This window comes from Dothidotthia symphoricarpi (genome assembly GCF_010015815.1).
Source record: "Dothidotthia symphoricarpi CBS 119687 unplaced genomic scaffold P153scaffold_8, whole genome shotgun sequence".
NCBI lineage: Eukaryota > Fungi > Ascomycota > Dothideomycetes > Pleosporales > Dothidotthiaceae > Dothidotthia > Dothidotthia symphoricarpi.
This window is the reverse complement of record NW_022985015.1, coordinates 108,351-134,221: the sequence shown is the minus strand read 5'-3', so window position 1 is coordinate 134,221 and position 25,871 is coordinate 108,351. Positions and strand designations below refer to the sequence as shown.

The following is a 25,871-nucleotide window of genomic DNA, read 5'->3' as shown; positions in this document are numbered from 1 at the left end:
ATGGCTCTCCGCCTCGCAGTGGGCCGCCCATTGGCCGCCGTCGCCCGCTCGCCGTGCTGCTCCCACGCCGCGGTGCGCACCTTCGCCTCGACGGCGCTGAGGGCAAAGGAAGTCGCGGGACAGGCGGCCGACACGCCGAACATGCGGGTGCGCGACCACTGCCACGATCGCGACGCTGCTGGTACTAACGCTGCACGCAGTACGCCCCCCGCGACCCCATGGCCAAGCTCAAGGCCGCCATCGTGAACCCGGCCGACAAGTACAAGGAGAAAGGCGAGGCGCTGCACAAGTACGGCCAGTACCTCATGTCGTGTCTGCCCAAATACGTCCAGCAGTTTTCAGTATGGAAGGACGAATTGACCATCTACATCCCGCCCGCCGGCGTCCTCCCCACCTTCACCTTCCTCAAGAACCACACGGCCGCCGAGTACACGCAGATCTCCGACATCACAGCCGTCGACTACCCCACCAAGGACCAGCGCTTCGAGGTCGTCTACAACATGCTCAGCATCCGCCACAACTCGCGCCTGAGGGTCAAGACATATGCCGACGAGGCCACCCCCGTGCCCAGTCTCTGCGATCTCTACGACGGCGCCAACTGGTACGAGCGAGAGGTGTACGATTTGTTTGGCGTCTTCTTTGTCGGCCACCCCGATCTGAGGCGCATCATGACCGACTACGGTTTTGACGGCCACCCCCTGCGAAAGGACTTCCCCATGACGGGATACACGGAAATCCGCTACGACGAAGAGAAGAAGAGGATTGTGGTAGAGCCATTGGAGATGACGCAGGCATTCAGGAACTTCAAGGGCGGCTCCTCAGCATGGGAGCAGGTCGGTCCTGGTGACGATCTGAAGCCAGACAACGTGAGTCTTGCTTGAATCTAACATTAAACTCCACTAACATCCCACAGTTCAGACTGCCCACACCCAAGCCAGAGCCGCCAAAAGAGGGCGAGCAGAAGAAATAGAAGATAGCGTTCCAATGACTGTATATACCTGGATTGACGTACTGTACAACACTAGTTTTTCATTTCGTGGTGTTGCCGTGTCTTGAAACAAATTAACAGGCTTGAAATGCATTGTAGAGTGTCTGCCCCGTCGAGGCTCCAGCAGTACTCGGCTCGCCTGACCTCGCATTCCATCGCCCAAACAGACAAGGCCAAGTTATTCCTCTCCATCACGTCATGCATCTGCCCAAAGTACATGCAACCGCAACCTCACTCCCAAGTAGTCAAACCCCCAAGTCCTCAAACCTCGCATTTCCTCGCCAAGAACCGCACCCCGCTTTCCCTTGTTCCGTCACGACATGCTGTGCTGACCAGCTACATGCTAGGACGGAATGTAGGTACGGTATACCCGAATTCCTACCACACATTGCATATCCAACCTGATGTGAGGAGGTATATACCACACCCTCCATCTCCATTATCTTCTCAATCACCTCCTACCTTTTCCTGTTCTCCATCCCCTACCCATCATAAATGGCCTCCCCACTCCCAAACTCAGAACCATCCCCAAAAACATAAACCAAAACAATCCCCCTATTCACCCTCTTCTCCCCCCAAAAAACAGATATATAGCGCAACCCCCCCTCCCCCTCCCCCCAACCAGCACACCGCGAAACCCCGACTAAGCAGATTAATCCTGCACGTCACGCGACGAACAGGAGCGCACGACCGCAAAAAAAGAAAAAATGGAGAGGGGCAGAAGTGGCTTAAAAGTGTCGTAGAATGCTACCGCGCCGCACCGTGGGTGTCGACGGGCGGACTGGAGTGTTTATCTACATCTACTTCTGAGGGGAGAGGTAATGGAGGGGTGGATGGAAGGGTGATATGGAGATGATGGGCTGGAGAGGAGGGTGATGGGGGGTTGTGGGGGTATTGGGTAGGGGGCGCTTGAGGCGGAGTTTTGCGAGGGGGTTGTAGTTGAAGTTGCTGTTATTGAGGATGAGTAGGGGTTTGGGAAGAGAGAAAACCCAAGAGAATACAGAGTCGCTCAATGCACGATGTGGGTCTAGAGATATCTGTATTCTTTTCTTTTCTTCGCTGTGGATGCTATGCTCTGCTCTGTTTTTTCTGAACAAATCTATAGCGAAATCCCCTTTTCATGTATTCAAGCCATACACCCCATCCACGTCCACGAATCAGGATGGACGAATACACCGACCAAATCAACCCCAATTCATCTTCGATCTTGATACTAGTGCAGTGCAGAACAACACCGCTTGATACATCCCGAACCCTACGGTTCACAGGCCAACGAGAAAAATGGCATAGCAAGTCGTACACCCCGGTACAGAATGCCGACCAGCGCCAAAGGGCGAGGAATTCCCTGTATACCTGGGATTGGGAGTCTGCGCAAGAGTGCACAATGTGATGTGTGCGGTATTCGCTCGTTGGAGCATACTGCATTCGGTCAGTCGGTCGGCCGATCTTGATACTGCGAATTTTGGATGAACTGGGTGGGTTGGGTGTATACGCCTTGTCCCATCTAGATACATCATGCTCTGAGTAGAGAACAGCCGCTCGTTTGAATCCACGTGTTCCATTGAGAAAATGGGATCAAGCTAGATCGGAGTGACAGAGGGAGGGGGAAGATGAGGTAAAACACTTAACCCCAGCATAGCAGATATAAATAGCAGATATAAACACCGACGATGTGTGAAAACACAGTGAAATTCAGACCGATAACACGCTGACTGATTTAGATAAGTCGGTAGTGATATGGATATGGACCAAGGTACTGCATAAACAAGCCGCCAGCCAGTCTGAGATACAGCGTCTGTAAAAAGGGGTCATGTGCTGTAGGGGAGTGAGTGTCGAAGAGGTAAGTGAACGGGGAAGCTAGACCCTGCAAGGATCCAGCAAGTCAACAACACGACGGCGGGTGAGCGTGTGAGTGGAAAGTAATGAGTATAAGTATGAATACAACCCCTCCTCCGTGTCTACATATCCACATATCCCGCCCTCTTACCATGCAACCAATTTGAACGAGCAGAAGACGGAGAGAGAAAAACACACGCGGAAAAGGAGATACGATCTGTCTGTATGTATGTATGTAGATATATGTAGAGTCCGACTGATTTGACTGGCCAACTGACTGACTAATTGGACAAAGCAAACGCAACAAGAGAAAGAAGTACGAGGAAAAACTGCCAGGAACCGCAAAAAAATGTGAATTTGTATAATGCATGCATAGCTAATCGAAGTGGAATACACAAACAAACAAACACGGATACAAACAAAACAAAACAAGAGCAAAGACCAGACAAAGGAAAGAGAATTAATGCAGCAGCAGCAGTAGCAGCGGATTCAGTCGCGAGCACACACACACGCACACGTCCGACCGTCAGCAAAAGCGGTGAAAAAAACGCCCAAACACCAATCGCTGGATGAAGAAAAAAGGTGAGCATGTATGACTAGACTAGATTCATCCATTTGGGGTTTTCAGGCAGGGAAAAAAAAAGCGATGCCACATGTGCAATTGCTAAAAGCCGAGCCAAGCCGAGCCAAGCCGAGTCCCAACCCAGGGTGAAAGCACAAAACAAACAAAGGCTTCGATTATTATCAATCGTTTTTTCTAGAAGCCTGCTTTTTCAAAAGTTCGCAAGCCCGTTCTTCGAGTTCCGCTTGCTGAATCGCTTCCTGCTGCTCTTGACCGAGTCTGCGTCGCCGCGGTCCTTGTGCAAATGCCCGTGCCGTGTGGCGGGGATGTTTACGCCGTCCAGCGCGGAGTCGCCTGCAAGGGTGCTAGTCGGGGTTGAGAGGGTGGAGCGGAGTTCATTGAGGGTAGCGTCGCCTGGGTACGAGTTTGTGATAGTTTGGGAGAGAGCGTAGTCCCTAGCCTGTTCGATGCCGTCGAGCCATTCCTGCGTCGAGTACTTGCTGCCGTTGGGGTCGCTGGTTGTGCTTTTGGGGTCTTCGAAGATGTATTGCTTGTCTCGCTTGGGGAGGGTTAGCAGGCCACAGAACGCGAATCGAGAGGGTTGACCAACTGTTTCGACGAGCCACGCTGTGAGCCCCTTGGAGTCTTGGAATGAGCGCCATGAGCTTCCGGATGCGAGGAGCGACATTTCTTCTTTCAGCTTCTTGTCGTTGGTGCCTGCCGCGCACATCAACACGCGCGCGTTGGAGGTGATCATGACTAGGCGTTGTCGCTTCTTGACTGTGTTGCTGCTGAAGAAACGCGAGAACTTCTTTGGTGTGTCGGCTTGCTCGTCTTTCCCGCCTACAGCATGGCCTGCGGGGTGTTGCGTGACACTCAGGTTGCCAACCTTCAATATACGCTCGTCTCTTTTTGTTAGTACAGGCGACCAGTCAATGTCAAGTTGGCTGGGAGGTGGCAGTTCGGTAATGAGCCTCGGTTTGGGTCGTGCTTGGCTGCTGGCTGCTGCTCCAGGCGCCGATACTGGTGCTGTGTTACCGACGAGGGCGTCTTTCGAATGGTAGGGGTCGTAGTTACCGTTGAGCTTGATAGGTTCTTGTGGAGGTGGACTGTAAGACTTGAGACGCGGGGCCTTTTGTTTCCACAGCCCCTTGCCCCATGTGATGCCGTCGAAGAAGGGGTGGGTCTTGATGTGCTCCATTGGCAGTCGTGTGAGTGGATCCAAGACGAGCAGCCGTTCGACCAAGTCTTTTGCAAGTGGGGGAAACCCATCTGGGAACGTGTAATCCAAGCCGACAATCTTCTGGAACGTCATGTACTCGTTGGCAGCCTTGAACGGAGGCCGGCCTGCGAGAAGCTGGTAGATGATGCAGCCGAAAGCCCACAGATCGCTTGCTTTGCAGGCGTTTTTATCTGTTAGAAGCTCCGGGGACACATACTCTGCAGTCCCGACGAACGACTGTGCGCGGTCCGACTCTGCAGCTTCCATTGGATCCCCAGTGACGGAACCCACGCCGTTCGACTTCTTCTGGTCCAGTATCTTTGCTGTCCCGAAATCTGTGACCTTGACGTGCATTTGGTCGTCTAGGAGGACGTTCTCCGGCTTCAAGTCGCGATGTATCACGCCCTTGATGTGCATGTAGTCGATGGCGTCGAGTATTTGGGCGCCGTAGAACCGTGTGCACTCGACGTCGAAGGTGCCCATCTTCTTCAGGAAGCCGAGCAACTCTCCGCCAGAGGCCAGGTCAAGCACAAAGTACAGCGAGCGCTCGTCCTGGAAGGTGTAGTAGAGCCGCACCACGCCGGGATGTTCCGTGAGGCGGTTGAGCGTGTCCTTTTCGATGTTTACGTATTTGACCTTTTTCTCTTTGATGATGTGGCGCTTGTCAAGTACCTTGATGGCGTACTCGCGCAGCGTTGTGCGGTCCGTGGCAGCCATTACGGTGCTGTAGGACCCCTCGCCCAGCGTCCTGCCAAAGTTGAAGTCCTTGACGCCTTTTTTCACGACCCTCGTCACGGGCCGTCCGTTCTGATCCACCTCTTGGCGCGTGCTCACAGCGGCGCCCCTTTCCTTCCACTCCTCGGTGCTTGGCAGGGGGCCGCCCTCCATGCCGTACGGCGAGCTGGACAGCTGGGTCGCGAGGGGAGGGTGCGGGCCTTCCATGGGTATACGGCGCGAGCTCCTCCGCGGCGGCAGTGGTCCGTTGGGCGACGACAGCTGGGCGGACTGGCGGTAGGGGTCGCGTCTGCTGGCCTCTCTGGAGGGCAAGGCGCCCGGGGCCACGCGTGAGCTGCTGGTCCGGCGTATGTCGATGCCCTCGTCGTTGTAGCGGTAGGTGCCCGGGGCGGTGTTCGAGTTGGTCGACAGGTTCGAGTGCATGTACATGTTGGTCGACATGGGCCGCTCTCGCAGCGGCTGGGGCTGGGCCTGGGGCGGCGGCGGGGCGGTGCGTTGCTGCATCATGGGCGCGGGTGCATAGGGTGGGTAGGCCATCTGCGGCGGCTGTGTCTGGTGGGCGAGCGGCATCGACTGGCGCTGGGCGAGACGCGAGGATGACGACGACGACGACAGCGGCACCTCGGCCAGCGGCGAGGGATGGCCCGGCGACGTCGAGGGCGAGGCGGCGCCAAAGGCATTGGCGTCTATGCCCAGCGAGGCGCCCGTCGGCTGCGCCTCGAGGTAGTCGTGTGAGTCGTGTGGGGGCTCCTGCGGCCGCTGCCTCTCCGTGACGGCGCTCCGTGACGAGGCTTGCGAGGGCGACGACGGGCGGCGCGCTGCAGCCGGGCTCTGGGCAACGGGCGGCGACGGCTGGGCGGGGGACGCGGCGTCGTCCTCGTCTGGGTTCGCGATGCGCAGCCCGCCGAGGGACTGCGACAGGCTCAGGTCGCCATTCATCGTGCAGCACTGGCGGCGGAAGGGGAGCGAGCGAGGGCTGACAGCGACGAGACTGCCCGCGGAGCGATTGGTTCGGCGTGCAGGAGCTGGACCGGGAATGAGGGCATGGGGAACTCCCAGCGGCCGACGTGCTGGAGAATGCTGCGCTGCCGTCAAGATGAGGATAGCAGGCCGTGAGGCTGGACGGCCACTAGGTCATTGCACTGCGCGTCTCGGCAGATCGCTGACGGGGTTCGACACCTTCACCCACACCGCACCTTCTCCCCAGGGGACGCCCTCGACACCCGCCTCTGCCAGAAGGCGACCGGGGCAGCCTGCTCACACTGTGTGCGACAACGCGTGCATACGCTGCCGTCGTCCAGATATCGTGCCAGGTTACGCGAAAGTCAATACGACGCATGCATGCCCCCCGGCTCTACTTCCTCATCTACAGCCAACACACGCAGTACGCGTTGGAATTGCATGGCACCTTCTTCAGCTGATTCTCATTGCATGCAATGTTTGTCATCTTTCTGCAGAGGTTCTGACGCCAATGGTAAGGAAACTACTCTGGTCGCGTGGCTAACAATGCTTCACTAACAATACCTCACTAACCAGCTTGCTCTTCTGAACATACAACGTCAATCGTGAAGGCAGACTAACCAGGCAGTCGACAAACAAGGTCAACTGGCAAGCACTCCATGCATGGACTCCTCTCCTTCTACACCTCTCTCCTTCTGTCCAACTGAGCTCCTCCATAGCAACCGCCAAACCATGGCAGGCAATAGCAATGCATCGTCCGGTAGGTGGTCGCTGGGTATGATTATATACGCACTCCCAAGACAGACACACACGTCTCACCGAGCTCTAACTTTTTGGTTTCTGGACTTTTGGATTGTCCGGTCATCGCCTCTCAATTTCCCTTCGCTAGACCACTCAACATGCTACGTCTAAAGCCGTCAGAGCTCACACTGACATCCGATGATATCGAGGAAACGTTTCGTCGTATGGCACACAGACGAGCCCACGCAGCTGCCCCAAACCATCATGCACGGTCTCCTATGCAATCTGGACGGCCAATACTCAGACGCGGTCCTCAGAGATCGATGCGGGAGGCCATGAGGACGCTTGGGGATATTCCTATCTTACGACCTCAACCTCATCAAACCTTTCATGTCCCTGTGGAAGAAGACGACGAAGACCATGACACGTACGAACCACTTCTCTCAAGAGGAAGGCAACGTATCGACAGCGTTGTGGGTGTCACCACGACTTCGTATACACATCAACAGCACACATCACCAACCCCCAGTGCTGCCTCCTCGATATCTCGTAGCATGCAGCTGCCTCTCAGGCCCGCACGAAGCCATGAAGAGTCGAGTATACAGGCTAGTTCTGACGTGCAAGTTCTCGAAGATATGGTTGTACCTCTAGATCCCATGTCTGGATATCCAGTATTTGGCCGATCCAGGACAAACACATCCGACGAAGCGGATAAGGCTCCCTCGCAATATGGCTCGACAACCCCTACCAGTGGCCCGGCTGAGTTGCGAGGAGGCGGTGGTCGTCCCAACAGGTCTCGCCTTCACCCTCCGTCTGGTCGACATGCACCTGTGGTCACTTCCAGCCCACCACAACACGAGGCGTCCTGTCCTGATCCCACCGATGGCCATCCTAATGTCGAAAATGGAATGAAAATACGGCACTTGAAAGGATACTTCACTGGTACAAAGTGGCTCGATTATGACTTTGTTGAGTCCCATTCATTGCCCCACACCGAACCACGTCGACCCAGCGAACGCTACCCGGTGCCTACGCGAAGTCGATCGTCAGATAGCGTTCCTGCTTTCTCGTTACTGAGACAACGACCGGAACCGTCAGAGTCTTCTGCAGATGACGTGTTTGGAGGCATCGCAGCGCCTGAGCCTCCTTCGAGGTTAGGGGGCAGAGTTTCACATACTTCACATACTTCAGATGCACGTAACCCATACTCTCTCTCGGGGAGCAGAGCCGCTGCAAGGTCAACGAGATTCGATAGCGGAGCTTCAAGCGCCAGTCTTGCGTATTCGTACTACGAGCTTCCTGGTTCTCGACAATCTAGTGGCGAGCAGGGCCAGTACGTCCAGTCACAGTATGATGGAACGGCTGCCGTGAGGACCTCCAACCAAGGAGCGTATTTTTCCATCCCTGCATCGCAGGTTCGCGCACCAGACAGTGTTCCAATACCCCTGCCATCGTGTCCTTCGTCGCACCCGGCTGCCGCCACCCAACATAGTATTTCACCACTACCGGCGATACCATACGCTCGCGCCACACGAGCCGCTACTGGCAGCTTCAACACAACTGACGTGTATGGACAATACCTCGATGCAACCACTGCAGCGGGTCGAGACCTACCTTCCCCGCTTGACCAGTTCCAGGAGCATTTCCGACAACTTGCGCGAGCCCAGAATACTCGACGGGCAGTGTCTGGTCAGGTCAATGTTCCACAGCACCCAGTCGGAAATCCTGACACAAATTGGACTCGCCGAGGTGTTTCCGGGGTGGTGGGTCAACGGTACTACACTGAGGACAACCCTCAAATGCAGAGATGGAGCAGCCATCATCTGCCTCAAGCCCCTGTACCTTATGCAACCCTCCGTTATCCAGAGCATCTTTCCTCTCCAATAGTCAACCCTACACGGCGCAGTACCCCGGAGACGAGGGCAAACCATCGCTCGAGTGAGCTCGATCTTGCCGGACGTAGTCCTCACGATCTGCGAGCTCAGACTCACGAGTCGGCTTATGAGAGACTACAGACCGCCATCCAGGCCATACAGCAGACGAGTGCAAGAAGCAGCCACCAACCAGGCCCTTCTCGTTTCAGCATGCCACAGGGAACTGCTGCTCGCGAAGTGCCGAATCAATCTCGAATGCACTCAATGCACCAGCACGCAGCACATAGAGACCCGTCACACAACTACTATGACGGGACCGGTCTATCAAGCAGTCCGTCCTACAATCCCTACACCGGGACCGAACCATCAAGCACTCCACCCCAGCTCCAAAACTACGCCCATCCCGAAGCACCCCGAACATCGCCCTCCTTCCCACCCCGCCTTCCATCCCGCCACACCTCCACCCAACACCCCGCCGAACCCTCCCACCGCAACAACCCCACACGCCCCCACCACCTCGCCCCACCACCCCACTACCGCGACCTCCCCTCCACATCCCTCACCTTCGACCACGGCAGCGGCACAACAAGTCGCTGGTCCCCGCTCATACGCGCCGCAACTTCGTCGGCGCGTCCACACCGCCCGCGCGTGTCGCTGCTGCAGATGAACCAGGAGAACGAGGGCGAGGCTGAGGTGCAGATGATGCGGCTGGAGCAGAGTGCGTTTGAGGCGAGGTTTGGCGAGGGTGCGCAGATGCATGTCATGGATGAGACGCCGCCGCGGGTTGGGCGCGTGGAGCGGTTTATGGGGTAGGTGGGTGTGGGGGATTGTTGTTGTGCTTTTGTGGGGTGGTTGGTCGGTTGGTGGTTATGCATACACGTGACATGGTTATTCTAACGAAATGATATGTCTAATTTGTGAATTTGATTCTGCGGAATGTCTCAGTATATTTAATTTTCTACAGTTTATTTTTTTTCTCATTTTCGCAATGCGTGGTCGTGTGGATGGTCGGTTGTTAGTTGCGTAGATGCTCAAGTCGGGGGTAGGTGGAAGCGTATGTTTGCAGAAAATCGACCACTCACATCACCGTAATTACGAGCGAGATAGAACATATCTCCTACATGTCATACCAATCACACCATGCCATGCCATGTTATTACTCGGTCTTCTACATCATCTTGCCCTATACGTACCAACCTTGCACTAAATCAAGATAAAATAAAGTCCAAGATAAACCTACAACCCCTTACCACCTACCAAATTCCATCCCATTATACCTCCATAACCCCCAATATCCCCCCCTCCCCTTCCCCTCCACGGGTTCGCATCTCCGCACAGCCCAGCCCAGCCCAGCCCAGCCCGCCAACAAACTACCTCATGCTACACCACATACGTCAACGCACAATCTCGCGCTGCTTGTGCAGATGCGGGGGTGCAATTGCTTGTTCATCCGCTTCTGGGCGCGGAGGGGGGGGGGGAGGGGAGGGAGATGAGAGATGAGAAGTGAGGGGGTGTATGTACGCGTTGTATTGATGGGGGTTGCGAGGGGGAGGGTGGGAGGGTAAGAGCAAGAGCAAGAGTAAGAGCATGTCATATTGAATTGAATAAGTAGATAAGTATATAGGATATAAAAGAGTCATAACGTCATATAGATAGGTAAACAACATTAACGAACCAATACCAATACCAATACCAGTGGCCGTAGCACATCCGTGGCCGCCATCCATCTCCACCCCCTCCCTCTCTTTCTAACGCAACACGAGGAACCCCGCACAAGCGCTAACTAAAAAGCTATAAAACAGATACAAAAAAGGTCATATACACAAGAACACCCTCCCCCCCCCCTCCCTTCCCCTTCCCTCCCCCAATCTACCCACCATCTAATAAGCATCCCCAAATATCTCCCCCGCGCTCTTAACCTGCGCCTCCTCTCCCACCCTCCTCCTCCTCTCCCCCCTCTCCCTAACCTTCCTCTCCCGCTTCGTAACCAAATGCGGCGTAACCGGCGTCACGGGCGTAAACGGCATATACGGACTATACGGCGTATACGGCACGCCCGTCTTCGGTGTCGTGAGGCTGAGTTTATCCAATCTACGGTCTAGCACTGTGGTCTGAATACCAGGTGATTGGAGGGGCGCGGCGTAGCTGCGGAATGGGAGGGAGTTGGCCGGGGTGCTGGATAGCGTTATACTTGGCGCAGCTGGGCGTTGCGGCGCCGGACGGGGCAGGGGGAGGACTTGGTCTAGTTCTTCGTCTGGGTCGTAGGGCGTTGTGGGCGAGTTTGTGTGTGAGGGGAGGGTGGTTTGGAAGCGTGGGGAGAGGGGGGTGCGGGCTTCGTCGTCCGGGGCGGCGCCGGGGTATTTTTGTGCGGGGCCGGAGATGCGCAGGTTTTTTAGGTTGAAGCGTGTTGATTTTGCGCTGGGGGGGTTGGGGCTGCGCTGCGAGAGGATGCCGCGGGGGCTGGGGGTTGGGCCGGGTTGTTGATGGTTGTTGTTGTTGTTGTTGTTGTCTCGGAGGCGGAGGGGCGCGGGGTGCGGGGCGTAGGTTGGCGTTGTGCTTGTGGCTGTGGTGATGGGGGAGATTGGGATGGTGGGGATGTTTTGTTCCTGGGAGAGGCCCGTTGTGCTGATTGCGGATGGGCGTCTGCGTCCCGGGGTGGGCATCTGCATCTGCATCTGCATCTGCATCTGCATCTGCATCGGAATCTGCGTCTCATCGACGCTCACACTCGGCGAGTGTTTCTTCGCATCATGATCCATAACCGCCGCATACAGCCTCTCCATATCATCCTGCGCCCGCTCGCGATCAGCATTAATAACCTTCTGATCAAACGACGACGGGCTCTGAATCTCCGGACTCTGCGGACTCGCCCCAACGCCACTATCGTTCTTCTTGAACTTCCTGAACCAGCTGGACGCAGGACTCGCCGGCGTCTTAACAGTCGGTCGCACGGGCTTTTTACTCTGCAATTCCACCTCCAGCGCCTTCGGCGGATCCAGCGCCTTGCGTCGCATTTTTCTCCCGACGGTGAGCAGCAGCACGCCCCAGATCAGGACTGTGAATACGTAGCCTCCGACTACGCCGCACACCTCGTACGGCAGCCAATCCCTCTCGCGCGTGGCGTGGTAGGACGCCGCGGGGCCGTCGGCAGGCGCAGGGCTCTTGTTGCGGTAGTTGTCGAGGAAATCGTAGGGAGCGGCGCGCGCGCAGGAAACGCTTAGGAGCAGGGAGAAGAGAGCAGGAGGCAGCGCCCTGGACCCCAGCATCATCTTAAGAAGGGAAGGGAAGGGAAGGGGGGAGGCGAAAAGGGCGACTAAGTATGTGACAGAAACAACGTGGATGGATGGATGGATGAATGGGGGAGGGGTACCGTTCAATGACGATCCGCAATCCTACGTATATTCCCGACGCTGAGGATCCGGGAGGGAATAGCAGGAAGTGTAACAGCAGACGACATGGTGATATGAAGGATGAGGGGGGGCGGCTGGCATGTTAAGCTCTACAGGGGGCGACGTCGTGAGTGGTTGTGCGGTGTGCAGGTGAAGAGGGCCGGGGGGTGTGATTGCGTGGGAACGGCGCTGGGCGAGGTGATTGGAAGGGTGTGTTTCCCAGGGCGTCCAGTCGGTGGGCGCTCGCAGCCGCCGGGGCGGGGTCGACAAGCGACGACCACATGGCATGGCAGTCTGCTCATCCGGTGGACGACGTTTGGTTACCACTCCCCGCTCTAGCGATTCATACATTTGTCTACTCAGCCTCACAAGACGGTGTTTCGTCTGAAGTCGTTATAATCCTACGTGCTCGTTCGCATTGAACCCCTCGCACCCTGAAATAGCCCAACCTCCTCGCGCAGATCGCTGTCCGCTCGAGGCACAGCAAACGACGGCCCGCATGCATGGCAAGGCGAAGCCGCGTTCGCGTTCGCGTCCCTGCACGTGTGTGAAATACCGTCTAGTCCACGAATTCCCATTGGCCAGGGGTATATTTTCTAAGCGCCGGGCACAGCGAATCAAATGCAAGCTAGACAACCTCATCACAAGCCACTCCGATACACGAGTTGCGATAATCACATAGGGCCGTCAATCACACATGGCCGTCAATCGGGTCGGGTGGCTCGGCAGTGATGGAAATTCTACGCGGGTTATGCGGGCCATCACATTTGTCTGGATTGCATCGTGACTGATGGATGGGCTTGTCTAGCGTAGCGTGCTGTGCATGTATGTGCTTACGGCTGAGAGTGATGGACGGATTGATTGATTGAGTACTTGATTTGAGTGAGGGAGGGAGTCAGATTGGGGCTTTCCCACCAGCGTCTACGTACGTCCATATCATATCACACACACACCACAACGCGCGTTCGTCTAGCAGGACCAGTCTTGGATAAACTGCCGGCGGCGTGGGCGAACTACCTACAGCACACAGGATCTGGGCAGCAATTCGGGCGGGCCATGCGTGGTGCTGGATTAGCGAATGCTAGCACACATATCTGCCCGAGGAAAGGCTGTGGGAGCTTACTCTGCCGTCCATGGTGCACGCGCCCAATACTTCACACCATCACACGTCGTATCGTACATTGGTAGGCTCCTCGCACGGCTTACTTACCCTCCGCCTTTGCGGTCAGCCCGCCGTCCAGCCCCGTAGGCTCCCACAGACTCTTTTCCTTCTTGTTCTGCACCCACAGGACGTCGCCTTTGAAGTAAGCCACGGCACCACCTCGTCCGGTCGCGCTGGCAGTGATGCGGAAGAGAGGCAGTCCGGTGATGTCGTGAGCCTCGCGGAGAGGGATCATGAGGAGGTTTTCCTCGCCGCAGAATTCTTCTACTACGTCTCTGAATGTTGCTTCTTCCACGTGTGGGGCGGGGCGTGGTGGCTCTTTGTTGATGGATTTCGATAGCTGCGGCGTCTCTGGAGAGGCGCGTGTGCTTTCTATGCGCGGCGCGGGTAGATCTGTGAGACGTGCGTCTCCGAGGTCTAGAGCTTGGTTGATGAGCGTGTATGCCTCGCCCCAGCAGGATGAAACTGAGGGTAGCGCGTTGATGTCGTCCCCGAGGTTGCCGAGCCACCACTTTATCCAATCCTCCACCTCCTTGAAGATGACGCCTTCGCTGGACAGCCATTGGTGGATGATGTCGAGGAACTTGGGGAAGAACTGCGCCTTGAGGAGTTCGCCAATCGTCTGATCTGAGACGAGGCCCTTCCAGGCAAACACAGCCTGGAGCGGCGCGAGATCTTGCTCTGCCGGGTTGATCTCGAAGTTGTCACGCAGATGGGTCGCAAATCGCGGGACTAGGTGGCTGGTGAGGAGACGGTCAATCTCTCCTTTCCCAAAGACCTTTCTCCACTGCTCCATGCCTGGCAATGGCCCTCGAGATAGGTCAATAGACTGCAGTGCGTGTCGAATCTTGCGCTTGACTTCGGCCACCAAGCCCGAGCCCTTGGGATCCAGATCGGCTGGCTTGAGATACGGCAGCCACTCAACAAGCCAGGTATGCGGGCTCTTCTTTGATTTGCGGGGATTCCATTCGTGGATAGAAGCAGACAGTTTGCGCGTGATTTGTTCCAGCACCCGCTTGGTGATGAACTTTGGCAGAACTGGCGTCCAAACCTCCATGAGATGGACCATAGGGTGGGGAGTCTTCACGTCCCACTGTGTCACTGCTGAGCTCACCTGGGGCAACCAGAGCTTCAGCATCATGGTTTCGTAGGCTGATGTTGTTCCGCGCTTGACGGGGTCTTCTTCTTCGATAGCAGTGTGAGTGACCAGCGCGTGCGACGGATGAGTGTATGCTTGAGAAGCAGCCCTTCGACTGCGCGGCTGTATGACGTTGGCAAGTTCCGAGAAAGACGTCGCCACCTCTTCAAGGGCACCATCGAGTGGGGACCAGGTCGCAATGAGTTGTGAGAAATGCGGATGTATGACAGCGATCGATTCACGATGTAGGGGCTTGGAAGGGTAGGCGGCGCGCAGATCTCTCAGGCCTGCGCAGACGTCCTTGAATGTGCTTGTGCGTAGTGATCCCAGCCTTGCATGTATGTCTTGTAACTCGTTCATCTGTCTCTCCAACGCTTCCAATTCTTTCTCCAGGGCATATTCTTGCGGCGCGATGGCCTTTGACTCGATCTGCAGCTCCTCGAACGCTTCAGAAAAGCTGTTCAGGTCTCGGCGCACGCGTGCTTGGAGGGTGTTCTCGAAGGGGACAACATCAGTCCCGCGGAGGGAGACGCCTGATGTGGGTGTGGATGCGCCCGTGGTCGCGTCGATGATGGACTGCAGGGCCAAAGGCACGTGCATGCCCGCTTCCTCAAGCTCGAAGACGGTCTTCTTTGCGCGCGGGGCTGTTGTTTGGGCTTGTCGCGCCCTGGCCTTCTTTTTCCTTTCTTTGCGCTCTTCCTCGGATGTGTCGACGTATTTCTCGCCGTTTGCCTCTGCCTTCCTGCGCTCTTCGCGCTTCTGCTGCTCGCTCTTCTCGCCCACAATACCAACACCCCCCTTGCTGCCTCGCAGGACTACTTGGATGGGTTCCAAGATACCCTCTCCCTCCCTTCCAAGACCGCCAGTCCCCCTGTAGCCCATCTTGGCCAGCATCTTCGCGCCGAAGCCCGACTTGAGCGCGGTGCTGCCATCCTCTGGCTTTGGCTTCTTCCTGGGCTCCTGCCTGAAGGTGGGTTTGCGTTTGAGGCCCTCGCCGTCCATTTCGAATGGGTCGGTGAGTGGAGAGGTGGTATGCGATGCGACGGCGTGTTCGGGGAGGTTGAAGGTGGGAGTAGAGTTGCGATGATCTCTATTGACAGGCGCCAAGAAACGGGCCGCCCCCATGCCTGTCCGGTGACGCTATTCTTGGACTCAGCCCTGTGGAGTGGACATGACTTGGAGAGCGACTGCGACTCTAATTCCTTTTCCCCTGGCCGCTCCCATAACACACGTCCCCACATTCCGGAGTACTGGAGTATCGGTGCATTCAAATACTGGACGTCTGGACTGCCCGACATGGCCACGCCGCCGCCTCTCGTCCTCACCCGGTCCAGAGACCAGACCGAGGCCAGCCTGCGCCATCCCGTGCCCGACCTGCAGTCGCTGCAGGGAGCCTACGTGGGCAACATCGAACGCCTGGAGGAACATGCCGAGCGCATGAGCGAGAAGGGCTCGGACCTGGGCGAGGAGATCCGCAAGCTGCACACCGAGTTGAAGCAGTCGGACAGTCGCCGCTCGTCCTTCATGTCCAACCAGCCCTTTGAAGAGCCCATGCGCCAGTTCAGCACCCGCAGCCGTGGTGTCTCCATTAGCTCGCATGCAAACTCGATCGTTGACGTCAATGGGACTGCGCGGTGGGGCGGCTACTCGCCCGCTGGCTACATCACCTCACCCGTCGGCTCCCAGGGCTCAAACTCGTGGGCCAATCCTCCGCCGGCCCCCGGTCAGCGCCAACGCTCAGAGTCAAAGACGTCGCGATTAGGGCAGATTGTGCACCCTGAGGAAGTGGAGGAGGCGAGAGACGTGTTCCCAGCATCGCCCGACTCACCCCGCTCGGCTCCATTTGCTGGCAACCGATACGAGTCTCCGCCTCCGACCGATCGCCGCGTGGTATCCTCTTTCACGCGCAAGTACGAGGAGATTGCCCAACAGATACAGGACGGCATGGACACAACCGACCAGCCCTACCACGAAGGCTCCCAGTACCGAGCCCACCATGACCCCTACGATCGACCGGCCACGGCAGCTTCAACAGACACCACACAGCAGGCCCGTACGCTGTGGCATGACTTTGACGGTGCACACGCCCCAGACACCGTCCCTGAGGAACCCGAGCCATCTCACGGCGGTGGCAGTCGCCATTCATCCTTCATGAGAGGGCTTGACATGCCCTCGCAAGGCGCACCGCCACCTGACGAAAACATGGTCTTCTATCCAGCCCCAGTTCCGAGAATGTTGAACCTCCCGAAACGGCTGTCACAACTGCCCGCCTCCGACGTGCAAGCTCGACGACGCACACAGATCATGGAATCAATACAGGCTGAAAACAGAAAGTCTGCCCACATGATGGGAGATGTAGTAGATACTAGCAGGAAGAACCGGCAAAGTATGGCTAATCTTCCTCCCGCTCTGCGAGCGAGTGTCTACTTCGACCACCAGAATGGGCCTTCACAAGAGTTCGCCGTCAAGGGGGAGTCTGCAAAGGATACGCTTGACAGCATTCTCGATGCGTCGGCACATGCACCTGTTTCTGCCTTTGTCGATCATCCGTATGCTGGACATGTCGGCAACGAAGTCTACGGACAAGAAGACAAGCGCAGAAACTCCAAGTTCCCAGAGCGGCCCAACCTTGCAGAGACCCGGAGGCGAAGTTCTTTCAACGTCCTAGATACCAAGCACGGCTCGAACGGTGCCAAATTGAACAAACTGAAGAAGCGTAATAGCTCAGCCGACATGAATGTGCTGGTCGTAAGAGCGAGTGAAAATCGGATGAGCCTGGGTGCCGAACTCGACGAACACGACGACTACGCCAGAGGCCCGCCAGCTGACGAGACATCTGGATCCAAGGCGCGGTATTATGCAAAATCAAACAGTCAACATTCAGGGGATGAACACAGTCATCATGAGGGCGACGATGACGAACGCAGCCATCATGAGGAGAGCGATGGTGATGAGCCTGAAGAAGGCGGGGGTGAGGACGAGGAGGTAGAGGAACAGCTTTTCGGCGCTCCAACCACGCTGCTTGCCGAACTCCAGATGCGCAAGGCAAAGCAAAAGACTCGCAACATGAACTACGCAACCATGTTCGAGCAGGGCATGCTGAGCCAACACAGGACACTCCTCCAGCTCGACGACGAAGCCGAGAAGGAAAAGCAGAAGCGTATCCGAAAGAAGGTCCAGCTAGCGTGGGAAGCCCAGGCCGAGGAAGACGACTCGGACGACGACGTTCCACTCGGCATTCTCTACAAGCAAAACAACCAACGCGAATCCGACTGGGACCGTCCAATAGGTTTGATTGCACAGCGTGAGCTTGAAGATAGTGAGCCGCTCAGCCTACGACGCAATAGGCTTGTTGGGTCAAATCCAAACAGACTAACAACAGCGAGTCCACTGAGGCGAGGAAATTTCCTAGGAACGTCTCCAAGCCAGCAATACCTCAGCGTCCCAACCTCAACCACACCTGGCGCAGAGTCGGAAGAAGACACCGGCGAAACACTAGGCGAACGCATGCGCCGCCTAAAAGAAAAGCAAATCCTCGACTCGGCGCTCGGCTCCGACCCCCGCAAAAGCACCGTGAGCGGCGACTTTGCCACAGAAATGCTCAGCAAGTTCGGCGTCAGCGACAACAACAACAACGACGAGAAAGACAAAGACAGCGCAATCCCAGCCCCGAAACCCACGCCCTCCCCCGGCGCAGACGGCGAGGAGGAAGAAGAAACCCTCGGCCAGCGGCGCGCGCGCCTCCAAGCCGAAGCCCTCGCCCGCGGCGACGAGCCCTCCACCACGCGCCCCTCCCTCCCCTCAAACATGAGCATGGCAGACGTCCTCTCCGCGAACCCAATGGACTCGCACAACCAGGCGCGCACCATGACCGACCAGGCGCTAATATCACACCTCCCGCAGGGCAGCCTTCTGCACCAGAACGTCCTTGCCGAGGAGCGGCGACGGACTCAACGCTTGAATGTAAATTCGCGCACGTCCAGCTACGGTATGCATGATTTTCTTGATCCGCTGGTGAGGAGCGCGCCGAAGGTCGAGCAGGATGAGGCGCTGGCGGAGAAGATTAGGAGGTATAAGGATGTCATGGCTGGGGTGGGGGTGGGGGGGTCGCAGCAACAACAGTCTCAGAGTATGATGTATCCGGGGCAGATGATGCAGGGGCAGTCGCAGATGATGGGACTGCAACAACAGCAACAGCAGCAGCAGCAGATGATGATGCAGCAGGGTATGATGTATCCTGGGCAGATGATGCAGAACGGCATGCCCATGAATATGATGCAGAACGGTATGAATATGCCCATGGGTATGCAGATGAACATGCCCATGAATATGCAGATGCAGATGCAGATGCAAATGGGCATGGGCATGCAGCCTATGATGATGGCGCCGCCTATGCCGCCCCAGCATCGCGAGATGATCGATCGATGGATGCAGGATGTGCGGCAGTGAGGGGTTGGCTTGTGGGCTGTGGACTGTGTATGGTTTCGCCTTTCTTCGTGTAATTCTTTTATTCTACGGACTGGGATAGGGACTGGGATAGATGGGCATGGCTTGGTATGGTATGGCATCTTATAGTATCTTATTTATATAGCGAGGCGTAGCGTAGCGTTGTTTATTTCATCATATTTCACCACATCGCTTCGCATCCCCATTATATCGGTCTTTAAATCTCCCTTCCATCTTTATGAAAACCCCATTTTCCATGTGATAAATCTCGCTTGTATATTTTTTCCCCTTCTTCCCGTCTTCCCACCTTCCATCATAGTCCATTATGTTGCCCACACACCGCCAAGGAGAAAACAACCCCTTTCACACACACACACACCAAAACATGCAGTTTGAAATATTGCATGTCATCCAACTTCTTCTTCTATTTTTTTGCGCTGCTCTCTGCTTGTTATTCCATGGATGGATAAAAACACAGACAGACAGACAGAAAAACAGACAGGCTTGAAGATAATAAACCCCAGATTCCATCTCGACATCTCAACATCTCCATCTCGATAACGAAACACGGCGTTTCATTACATCAGATTACATTGTATTGCATTGCAGATTTCCCCGCAAAGTAAACGCTGATAAGGGGGGCTTTGCGGGTACGCGGGGGGTTTGTGGTTACTTGGTGTGCTGGTGCGGGGGTGGGGGGTGTTGTGGGGGTATTTTGTGGGTTGGAATTAGATGCGCTGTGGGTTTTAGGGGTTGCTGGTATGCTGGTGTGTGGGCGTGTAGCTGGTGGTTGTTGGGTTTGGGGGGATGTGTATTCTGGTAGATGATATTGGTGGGTGTGGTTGTTTTGATTAGTTGGGGTGAGAGGGGAGGTGAGATGAATGGGCATCTGTATGTACGGAAATTTATACTCTTTCTCGCTAGAGTTATGCTAAACATGCACCCCATATAGACGACTCGCATAGGAATAATAGCAACGCACTGTTGAGAAGATACCAATGAGATACTATTGTAGAAACACACATAGAAGATATATACAAGATGTGCTTGTGGGGATGGGTCTGACTAGCACTACGCCGTTGCAGTTCAAGTATCTGAAGAAGAAGAGGTGCACGACCAAGGCTCTCCTGAAGTCAGAACATGATCCCAATCTATCTCCTGCTGTCCATACTCCTCTTCATTCTCGTCTTCATACTCCTCTTCGCCGTGGAAAGCATATTGCACCGACTCTGTGATCAACGACTGGGCTGCGGAAAGAGCCTGTGTGGCGATATGGGAAAATGTACTCATGGTCGTTGGAACCGGGTTTAGGGGCGCCGCAGTGACAGTGACAGTGAAGGTTGTGGTTGAATCTGAAGTTGTTTGAGGCTCCTTTGTGTGCGGCAACGAGTATGTGTTGGGAATGACGGGCAGTGATGCGTATCCGAGCTGCTCCATCTCCTCTTCACAGTCGCCTTGGCATCTTAGGAGACCAAATTCCTTCTCTAGCTCCTCGTCCGTGGGTTTTCGCGACGAGTTCCCTTGGTCGATGTAGATATCTTCCGGGCTCAAGTCGGGCCTATTCCATTCATCTGTTGGTGATTTGGGACTGAAGTCGCGCTTATTCCATCCAGCCTTTGGTGTATTGCTTCCTATGCGTTGCGGTGAAGGAGGGTTGGGATAGAACGGCGTGTTTTGTTGGCGAGCTTGATTTGCCTGCCGAGCGTACCATGGATCCCCGAAGAGGAGAGCAAAACCGGGGTCGTCGACCAGAGCCTCGGGCCAGCATGGGTTCATTGTGAGCCCCTGATCGTCAAGATCGTTAGGTATTGCGTTAAAACCCAGTCTAAAGACCCTGTCTACTAATCGAACAGTCTCAATCCAGACTTCCGTGACCCTACCATTACAAACTGGTAGATCGTGGTCGCTAGTGGCTTGTTGTATGGTCCTAGTCTGGACTTTATTAGGGCATACTTTTTTGAATAGTTGTCCTGCCCTGCTGTTTCCCAGCCTAGGGCTTAAGCGAATCCACACGTTTTTGTCACGGCCTTGCCAAACCGCTGCTGGAGGAAATTCGTCGCGTTCACAATTGACCTTGGCTGCTCGCATCCAGCCGGTTATCCAATCTGTATGATGACTTGTATAGTAATCATTCTTGACCTCCCGAATGTCACCCTGGCCAACGCCTTTTTCATCGCCACAAGTGATGCTAGATAGCTTCGGTCTGCGGCTTATGACTGAGCTGTAATGGAGGCAGGCTTGGCTCATCCGATCATATTCACAGACTTTGTCGACGAAGACTGAGTCCGGGGGTTGTAACCAAACGCTTTGCGTGATCTTTTTAGGTCTCAAGCGCTTGGCCAACTTGGTGTTCCTCTTCGAGCATTTAGCAGTCTTCCCTGGAGGCTTGGTTGGCTTTGCGGAAGGGCCGCGATCCTTCTTGGTTATCTGTGGCTTGTCCACCTTGACGTCGTAGTCTTTTCCTTGAAACTTGAAGATGGATTTACCTGCTTTAGCGAGGCCCTTGGCACAGAGGTTTGCTAGAGCTGGTACCGCTGCTTGTATGGCGAGTCTGACCAGCCAACCTAAGCGAAGCACATTAGCATATTTAGAGTGAGACAAATGATATGGAAACTTACCAACCAACGGTATAAAGGTGAGAGGTGTCAACGCAGCAGTGATTGCGACTCTGCAAAGTTGCTTTGCAACAATCTCTAAAGCTGCCGCTTCTGCGGTCTCCAGGGCAAGTTCTTTGGCTTCATCCTTCATCTTGTCTTCAACCTGCTCCTTAGTGATAGGAGGCTTGAAGCCCGCACAGCAATAGCTCTGAGTACCTCCGGTGCAGCTCTGGTCTTCAGTATCCGAGTGGTGGTTGGTATTTTGTGTCATCTCAGTTTCGCCGTCCGCGCATCCGCCAGAGCAGGGGATACCTAGCCCACGATATCCGCGCCATCTGCATTTGCCCATGATACTTCCTTTGGCGCAGCACAATCGCCGGAATTCACCCTTGACGCAGCGATCCATCGTTGATAGGTCTCCAGGTTGTCCATTCATTTGTGAAGCCTCGTGCTCTCCCGGGGCACATTTCTCATTGCACATAGTCGTATAGCAGACACCCTGGGCAGCCTCATCCTGATAAAGGACCTCTGCGTCGGCAATATCCCCTTCAGTCCAGTCGTCGGGGTAATTCAAACTCTTCTCCTTTTGGTCGACCTGATCAATCGCCCAGACCATCAAACCGCCTACAAAAGTGCGTGAGTTGCGGAACTTCTTCATGGTGATAAGATCTCTTACCTAAGCATCGAGAGTTGGCAAATTCCTTTTTCTGCTTGAATGTGTCTTGGTCGTCGTAAGATACCCATTGATCATCGTCCCAGTGGATCCCTTGGGAGATTGCGTCAGTACACTGCTTTCTTTGCAACGGACGTTGTCTTTGACATACATTTCACACCCGCCTTTTGGTCATGAATAGGTTTCAGGTTCTTCTCCTTGATGATCTCTTGAATCTCCTGGAGTGTAAGGATACCAGAAGCCTTGGAGCAACGACCTTCTTTACCACCCCCAGAAAACGTGCAAGACCCGTCAGGCTTGCTGCAAGAAGCGTCAGTAAGAGTAAACGATCGACCATAATCTGGATGAATGACGTCAGAAAATGCCAATGCCAAACTAGGGAGGTGTGATCTTACAGCCTTTGCCGAGGACAGCCTTTTCTGGTTTTACTCCAGCACGCCAGAGAAGGTCCAATGCAAGGTTAATTTCTGTGATATTGGTATGCGATGCAATCTTTGGTCCGATCCATCTTGACGCGGCATCCCAAACACCGTGAAGATCGTAAGTCATGAGGTTGAACCAGTTCACGGAATCCTGGTGTTTGGCTAGCTCGAAATGCTGCAAATACCAATAAGATGCCGGTAGCGTTATGCTATAGCCATATTTGGAGCCAAAGGCATCCTTTATGTCCTTAGATAGGAGAACATAATTAGCAGAATCCTCCGCTTTACCACCGCGGTCGTCTTGCAAAAGTCAATAAACCTGTGTCAACGAATCCAAAAGATCAGACCTGACTTACCTGCAGTTGGATACTCCCAATCCAGATCCATACCATTGAACCCATAAGTATCCATGAACCTGATTACGTTGGTGATGAACGTTTTGCGATTTGCTGCTGTACTGGCCATGTTGCTGAAAGCTTGTTGATATGGACCAGCTGAACGTACAAACAAGCACCATAGGTCAGAGAGGCAGGTAAATATATGTTGGATATCAGAACTTACGATCATTGAAAGACCAGCCACCGACACTCACCCAGGTCTGCAATCCAGGTTTCTTCTCCTTCAACTTCGTGAAACGATGTAGTAAGCTGCCTGCATTCTTGTCCATCGGCACGATCTCGAAAGTTGCAGGGTTAAAGAAGACGAACGCAAAGTTGAGGTGAGTAAAACCATTGAGGTTGAGATCTTCGGGCTTGACAGCACTGCATGCCCTTGTGTTCGCCCACGACTCATAATATCCGATGTTTATGCCTTCGACACTGCCACCATTCCTGCTGCAGGACGGTCGCTTGACATCGCCACAGCCTCCAAAGCTCTTCTGGCAGCCATCGTCGCAGAATTCGGAAGTTGAGCCGCAAAACCTAGAAGCTGAGGTTAATGATCTGCAGGCGAAATGTAGGAGTCGGTTTACTGGGTGACGTACCCAAACTTGGAGCAGCATACCCCAAGTGGACACTTCTGGTTACCAGGTGTGCCGTACTGACCGCACTCAGCCTTAGCATCGCAGTTTGAGGAACAGTTCCCGGCTCCACACTCTGAGGGCGAGTAGCCACAAAGTCCGGAGACCTGAACGATTTTAGCCCTGGCCTGAAATATAGGGATGATTGCTTACCTTGCTACAGCAAGCCCCGTTCACACAAGGCGTCTGATCATTGCAAGTTCCTACCGGTAGGTCGAGAGTTTGGGCAGGAAGGTCGTTTTGCAAGATAGCAAACGCAGAATTGAGAAGAAAATACGAGTTCTCAACTTCACTCTCATTGGTTTCATTAGAGGAGAATGAACCGTTCTGACAATGAACAGAATCGCCGAGCAACCCGAGGGCCAAAGAGAGGCCGTAGAAATAGATGAACCGCATGGTCAAGAATTGGAGATTCTGGAGAGAACCTCAAATGTCTAGAGAGTAAGACACAGTCTGGTGGAAACTCAAGAGTATATAAGACATAGATTCCGACGGGCGGTTTTCCCGAGACATTGTATGCAAGGCCTGGCTATTCATGATTCAACATCGTTTCTCTCCGCGGAACTCTATACCTGCGTTGGCATGTAGGGGATATTCGCCTCACTCAGGTCATGCACCGCTAGTATAAGGACATCTTGAGTTAGGTTCAATCCTGAGCACTGATGGATGTGATCACTATTGCGTAAACCTCGGTTTCTGAAACTCTCAACGACACCCAAGACTACTACAACTACACTTACCCATGTGAGGTAGCTTGGCGTTTCGGGGCATTTTTCTTGTTGAGGCAGGTGAAGGAAGTTTTAGTGCACAAATGGTCAAATAAAGTGCATACGATAGATGGAACACAGTAGCATAGGCCACTTTTGCCAACAAATCCTACCTAGGACAGGAACATTAACACTAAGGTACAAAATTAGGTAATTTACTCCGCAGCTTTATCAGGTAAAAAATACAGAAGAAAGACTATATTTTATACTGTAATACAGTGTAAAACGTAAGGTAAATTTATATAAACTTAGTATAAAATAACTATAGTTTATTATTAAATAGGTAGGTAAATTTATACCCTATTTTATAATAAGTATATAAAGACGTTTACAACTATTATATATTAAATTATACTATAAATAGTATATTTCTTAATTATTACAGCCTAGTAAGTACGTTAGTAGAGGTATCTTTATACTGTATAGAGTCTCTATTATTAGGTAAGACTCTAAGTGCTACTACTATCTTAAGCTTAATTAGGCAGTAACTCTTAATACTACTATTAATATCCTAGAATACTTTACTAGGTAGTTAAAAGATACTAAAGATCTAGTTAAAGCCTATGTTTATTATTATTAGTATTTTAATAATAAGTTATTTAACTTACTATGTAAATAAACATACTTCTATCTAATAGAAAAGAGATATACTCTTTATAAGAAGCTTTTCTAATACTATTTAGACTCTTCTTTTAACCTATTACCTTTAGAGTTTATTACTAGTAGAGTAATTATAACTGCTAAGTTAAGTACTATTCTTATTATAGTTAGAGCTAAAGTAGAATAAGTATAATTACTAAGTTAAGTACTATTCTTATTATAGCTAGAGCTAAAAGAAAAGATATACTCTTTATAAGAAGCTTCTTTATTACTATTTAGAACTTTATTATAGTATACTTTCTAAGAAGTATAAAGTAGTAATAAAGGGTATTCTCTCTATTAGTAAAGTTAATACTAATATATTTAACCTCTTTATTAGATAGATATATAAGAAGAAGCTATTAGAAAATATACTAATACCTTTCTTTTTAGTATATTATATCTCTATTAAATATTAGTCCTACCTTATAGCAGATATACTCCTAGCTTCTAGATAGAAAGATACTTTAATAGAAAAAGCTTCTTAAGTACTATTTAGGCTTCTTCTAAGGTACGCTATCTAGTAAGTTTAAAGAGATAGCTAATAATATTATCTTTATCTACTAAGTTAATACTAATGTATTTAATATCTTTATTAACTAGATAAAAAGATACTTTAATAGAAAAAGCTTCTTTAGTACTATTTAGGCTTCTTTTAAGGTATACTATCTAGTAAGTTTAAAGAGATAGCTAATAGTATTA

At 53.3% G+C, this 25,871-nt stretch overlaps 8 protein-coding genes across 8 annotated transcripts; 4 read left to right on the top strand and 4 right to left on the bottom strand.

Moving 5' to 3' along the window:
* P153DRAFT_289330 (uncharacterized protein) lies at nt 1-970 on the top strand (the record flags this gene model as incomplete). The annotated part of the gene is made up of 3 exons (XM_033663649.1): nt 1-147; nt 201-866; nt 935-970. The coding sequence occupies 3 exons, from the start codon at nt 1-3 to the stop codon at nt 968-970; spliced, it is 849 nt and encodes a 282-aa protein (XP_033524599.1).
* Nucleotides 971-1,901: 931 nt separating this feature from the next.
* On the top strand, nt 1,902-2,263 carry P153DRAFT_213877 (uncharacterized protein). The gene has a single exon (XM_033662583.1). The coding sequence runs from the start codon at nt 1,949-1,951 to the stop codon at nt 2,228-2,230; it is 282 nt and encodes a 93-aa protein (XP_033524598.1). The 5' UTR covers nt 1,902-1,948; the 3' UTR covers nt 2,231-2,263.
* A 1,133-nt stretch (nt 2,264-3,396) lies between these two features.
* Nucleotides 3,397-6,682, bottom strand: P153DRAFT_417671 (kinase-like protein; the record flags this gene model as incomplete). Its single annotated transcript, XM_033672160.1, has 2 exons — nt 3,397-6,461; nt 6,511-6,682. The coding sequence occupies 2 exons, from the start codon at nt 6,680-6,682 to the stop codon at nt 3,598-3,600; spliced, it is 3,036 nt and encodes a 1,011-aa protein (XP_033524597.1). The 3' UTR covers nt 3,397-3,597.
* A 520-nt stretch (nt 6,683-7,202) lies between these two features.
* On the top strand, nt 7,203-9,731 carry P153DRAFT_356018 (uncharacterized protein; the record flags this gene model as incomplete). Its single annotated transcript, XM_033666613.1, has 1 exon — nt 7,203-9,731. The coding sequence occupies one exon, from the start codon at nt 7,203-7,205 to the stop codon at nt 9,729-9,731; it is 2,529 nt and encodes an 842-aa protein (XP_033524596.1).
* A 1,067-nt stretch (nt 9,732-10,798) lies between these two features.
* Nucleotides 10,799-12,475, bottom strand: P153DRAFT_337713 (uncharacterized protein; the record flags this gene model as incomplete). The annotated part of the gene is made up of 1 exon (XM_033665756.1): nt 10,799-12,475. Exon 1 carries the CDS (start codon nt 12,185-12,187, stop codon nt 10,799-10,801), a length of 1,389 nt encoding a protein of 462 aa, XP_033524595.1. The 5' UTR covers nt 12,188-12,475.
* A 677-nt stretch (nt 12,476-13,152) lies between these two features.
* P153DRAFT_365843 (TFP11-domain-containing protein) lies at nt 13,153-15,659 on the bottom strand. The gene has a single exon (XM_033667911.1). It carries the CDS (start codon nt 15,607-15,609, stop codon nt 13,510-13,512), a length of 2,100 nt encoding a protein of 699 aa, XP_033524594.1. The 5' UTR covers nt 15,610-15,659; the 3' UTR covers nt 13,153-13,509.
* Nucleotides 15,660-15,903: 244 nt separating this feature from the next.
* On the top strand, nt 15,904-19,272 carry P153DRAFT_337707 (uncharacterized protein; the record flags this gene model as incomplete). Its single annotated transcript, XM_033665755.1, has 2 exons — nt 15,904-17,887; nt 18,020-19,272. The coding sequence occupies 2 exons, from the start codon at nt 15,904-15,906 to the stop codon at nt 19,054-19,056; spliced, it is 3,021 nt and encodes a 1,006-aa protein (XP_033524593.1). The 3' UTR covers nt 19,057-19,272.
* Nucleotides 19,273-20,139: 867 nt separating this feature from the next.
* On the bottom strand, nt 20,140-24,534 carry P153DRAFT_422171 (glycoside hydrolase family 18 protein; the record flags this gene model as incomplete). The annotated part of the gene is made up of 11 exons (XM_033672352.1): nt 20,140-20,405; nt 20,502-21,617; nt 21,672-22,274; nt 22,327-22,416; nt 22,475-22,663; nt 22,719-23,045; nt 23,102-23,239; nt 23,307-23,686; nt 23,728-23,870; nt 23,917-23,966; nt 24,504-24,534. 11 exons carry the CDS (start codon nt 24,532-24,534, stop codon nt 20,140-20,142), a joined length of 3,333 nt encoding a protein of 1,110 aa, XP_033524592.1.
* Between the last annotated feature and the right edge of the window lie 1,337 nt (nt 24,535-25,871).

Coding starts and splice junctions, on each gene's coding strand:
- P153DRAFT_365843 (XM_033667911.1), bottom strand. CDS start 15,609: ATGGACGGCGAGGGCCTCAAACGCAAACCCACCTTCAGGCAGGAGCCC.
- P153DRAFT_213877 (XM_033662583.1), top strand. CDS start 1,949: ATGAGTAGGGGTTTGGGAAGAGAGAAAACCCAAGAGAATACAGAGTCG.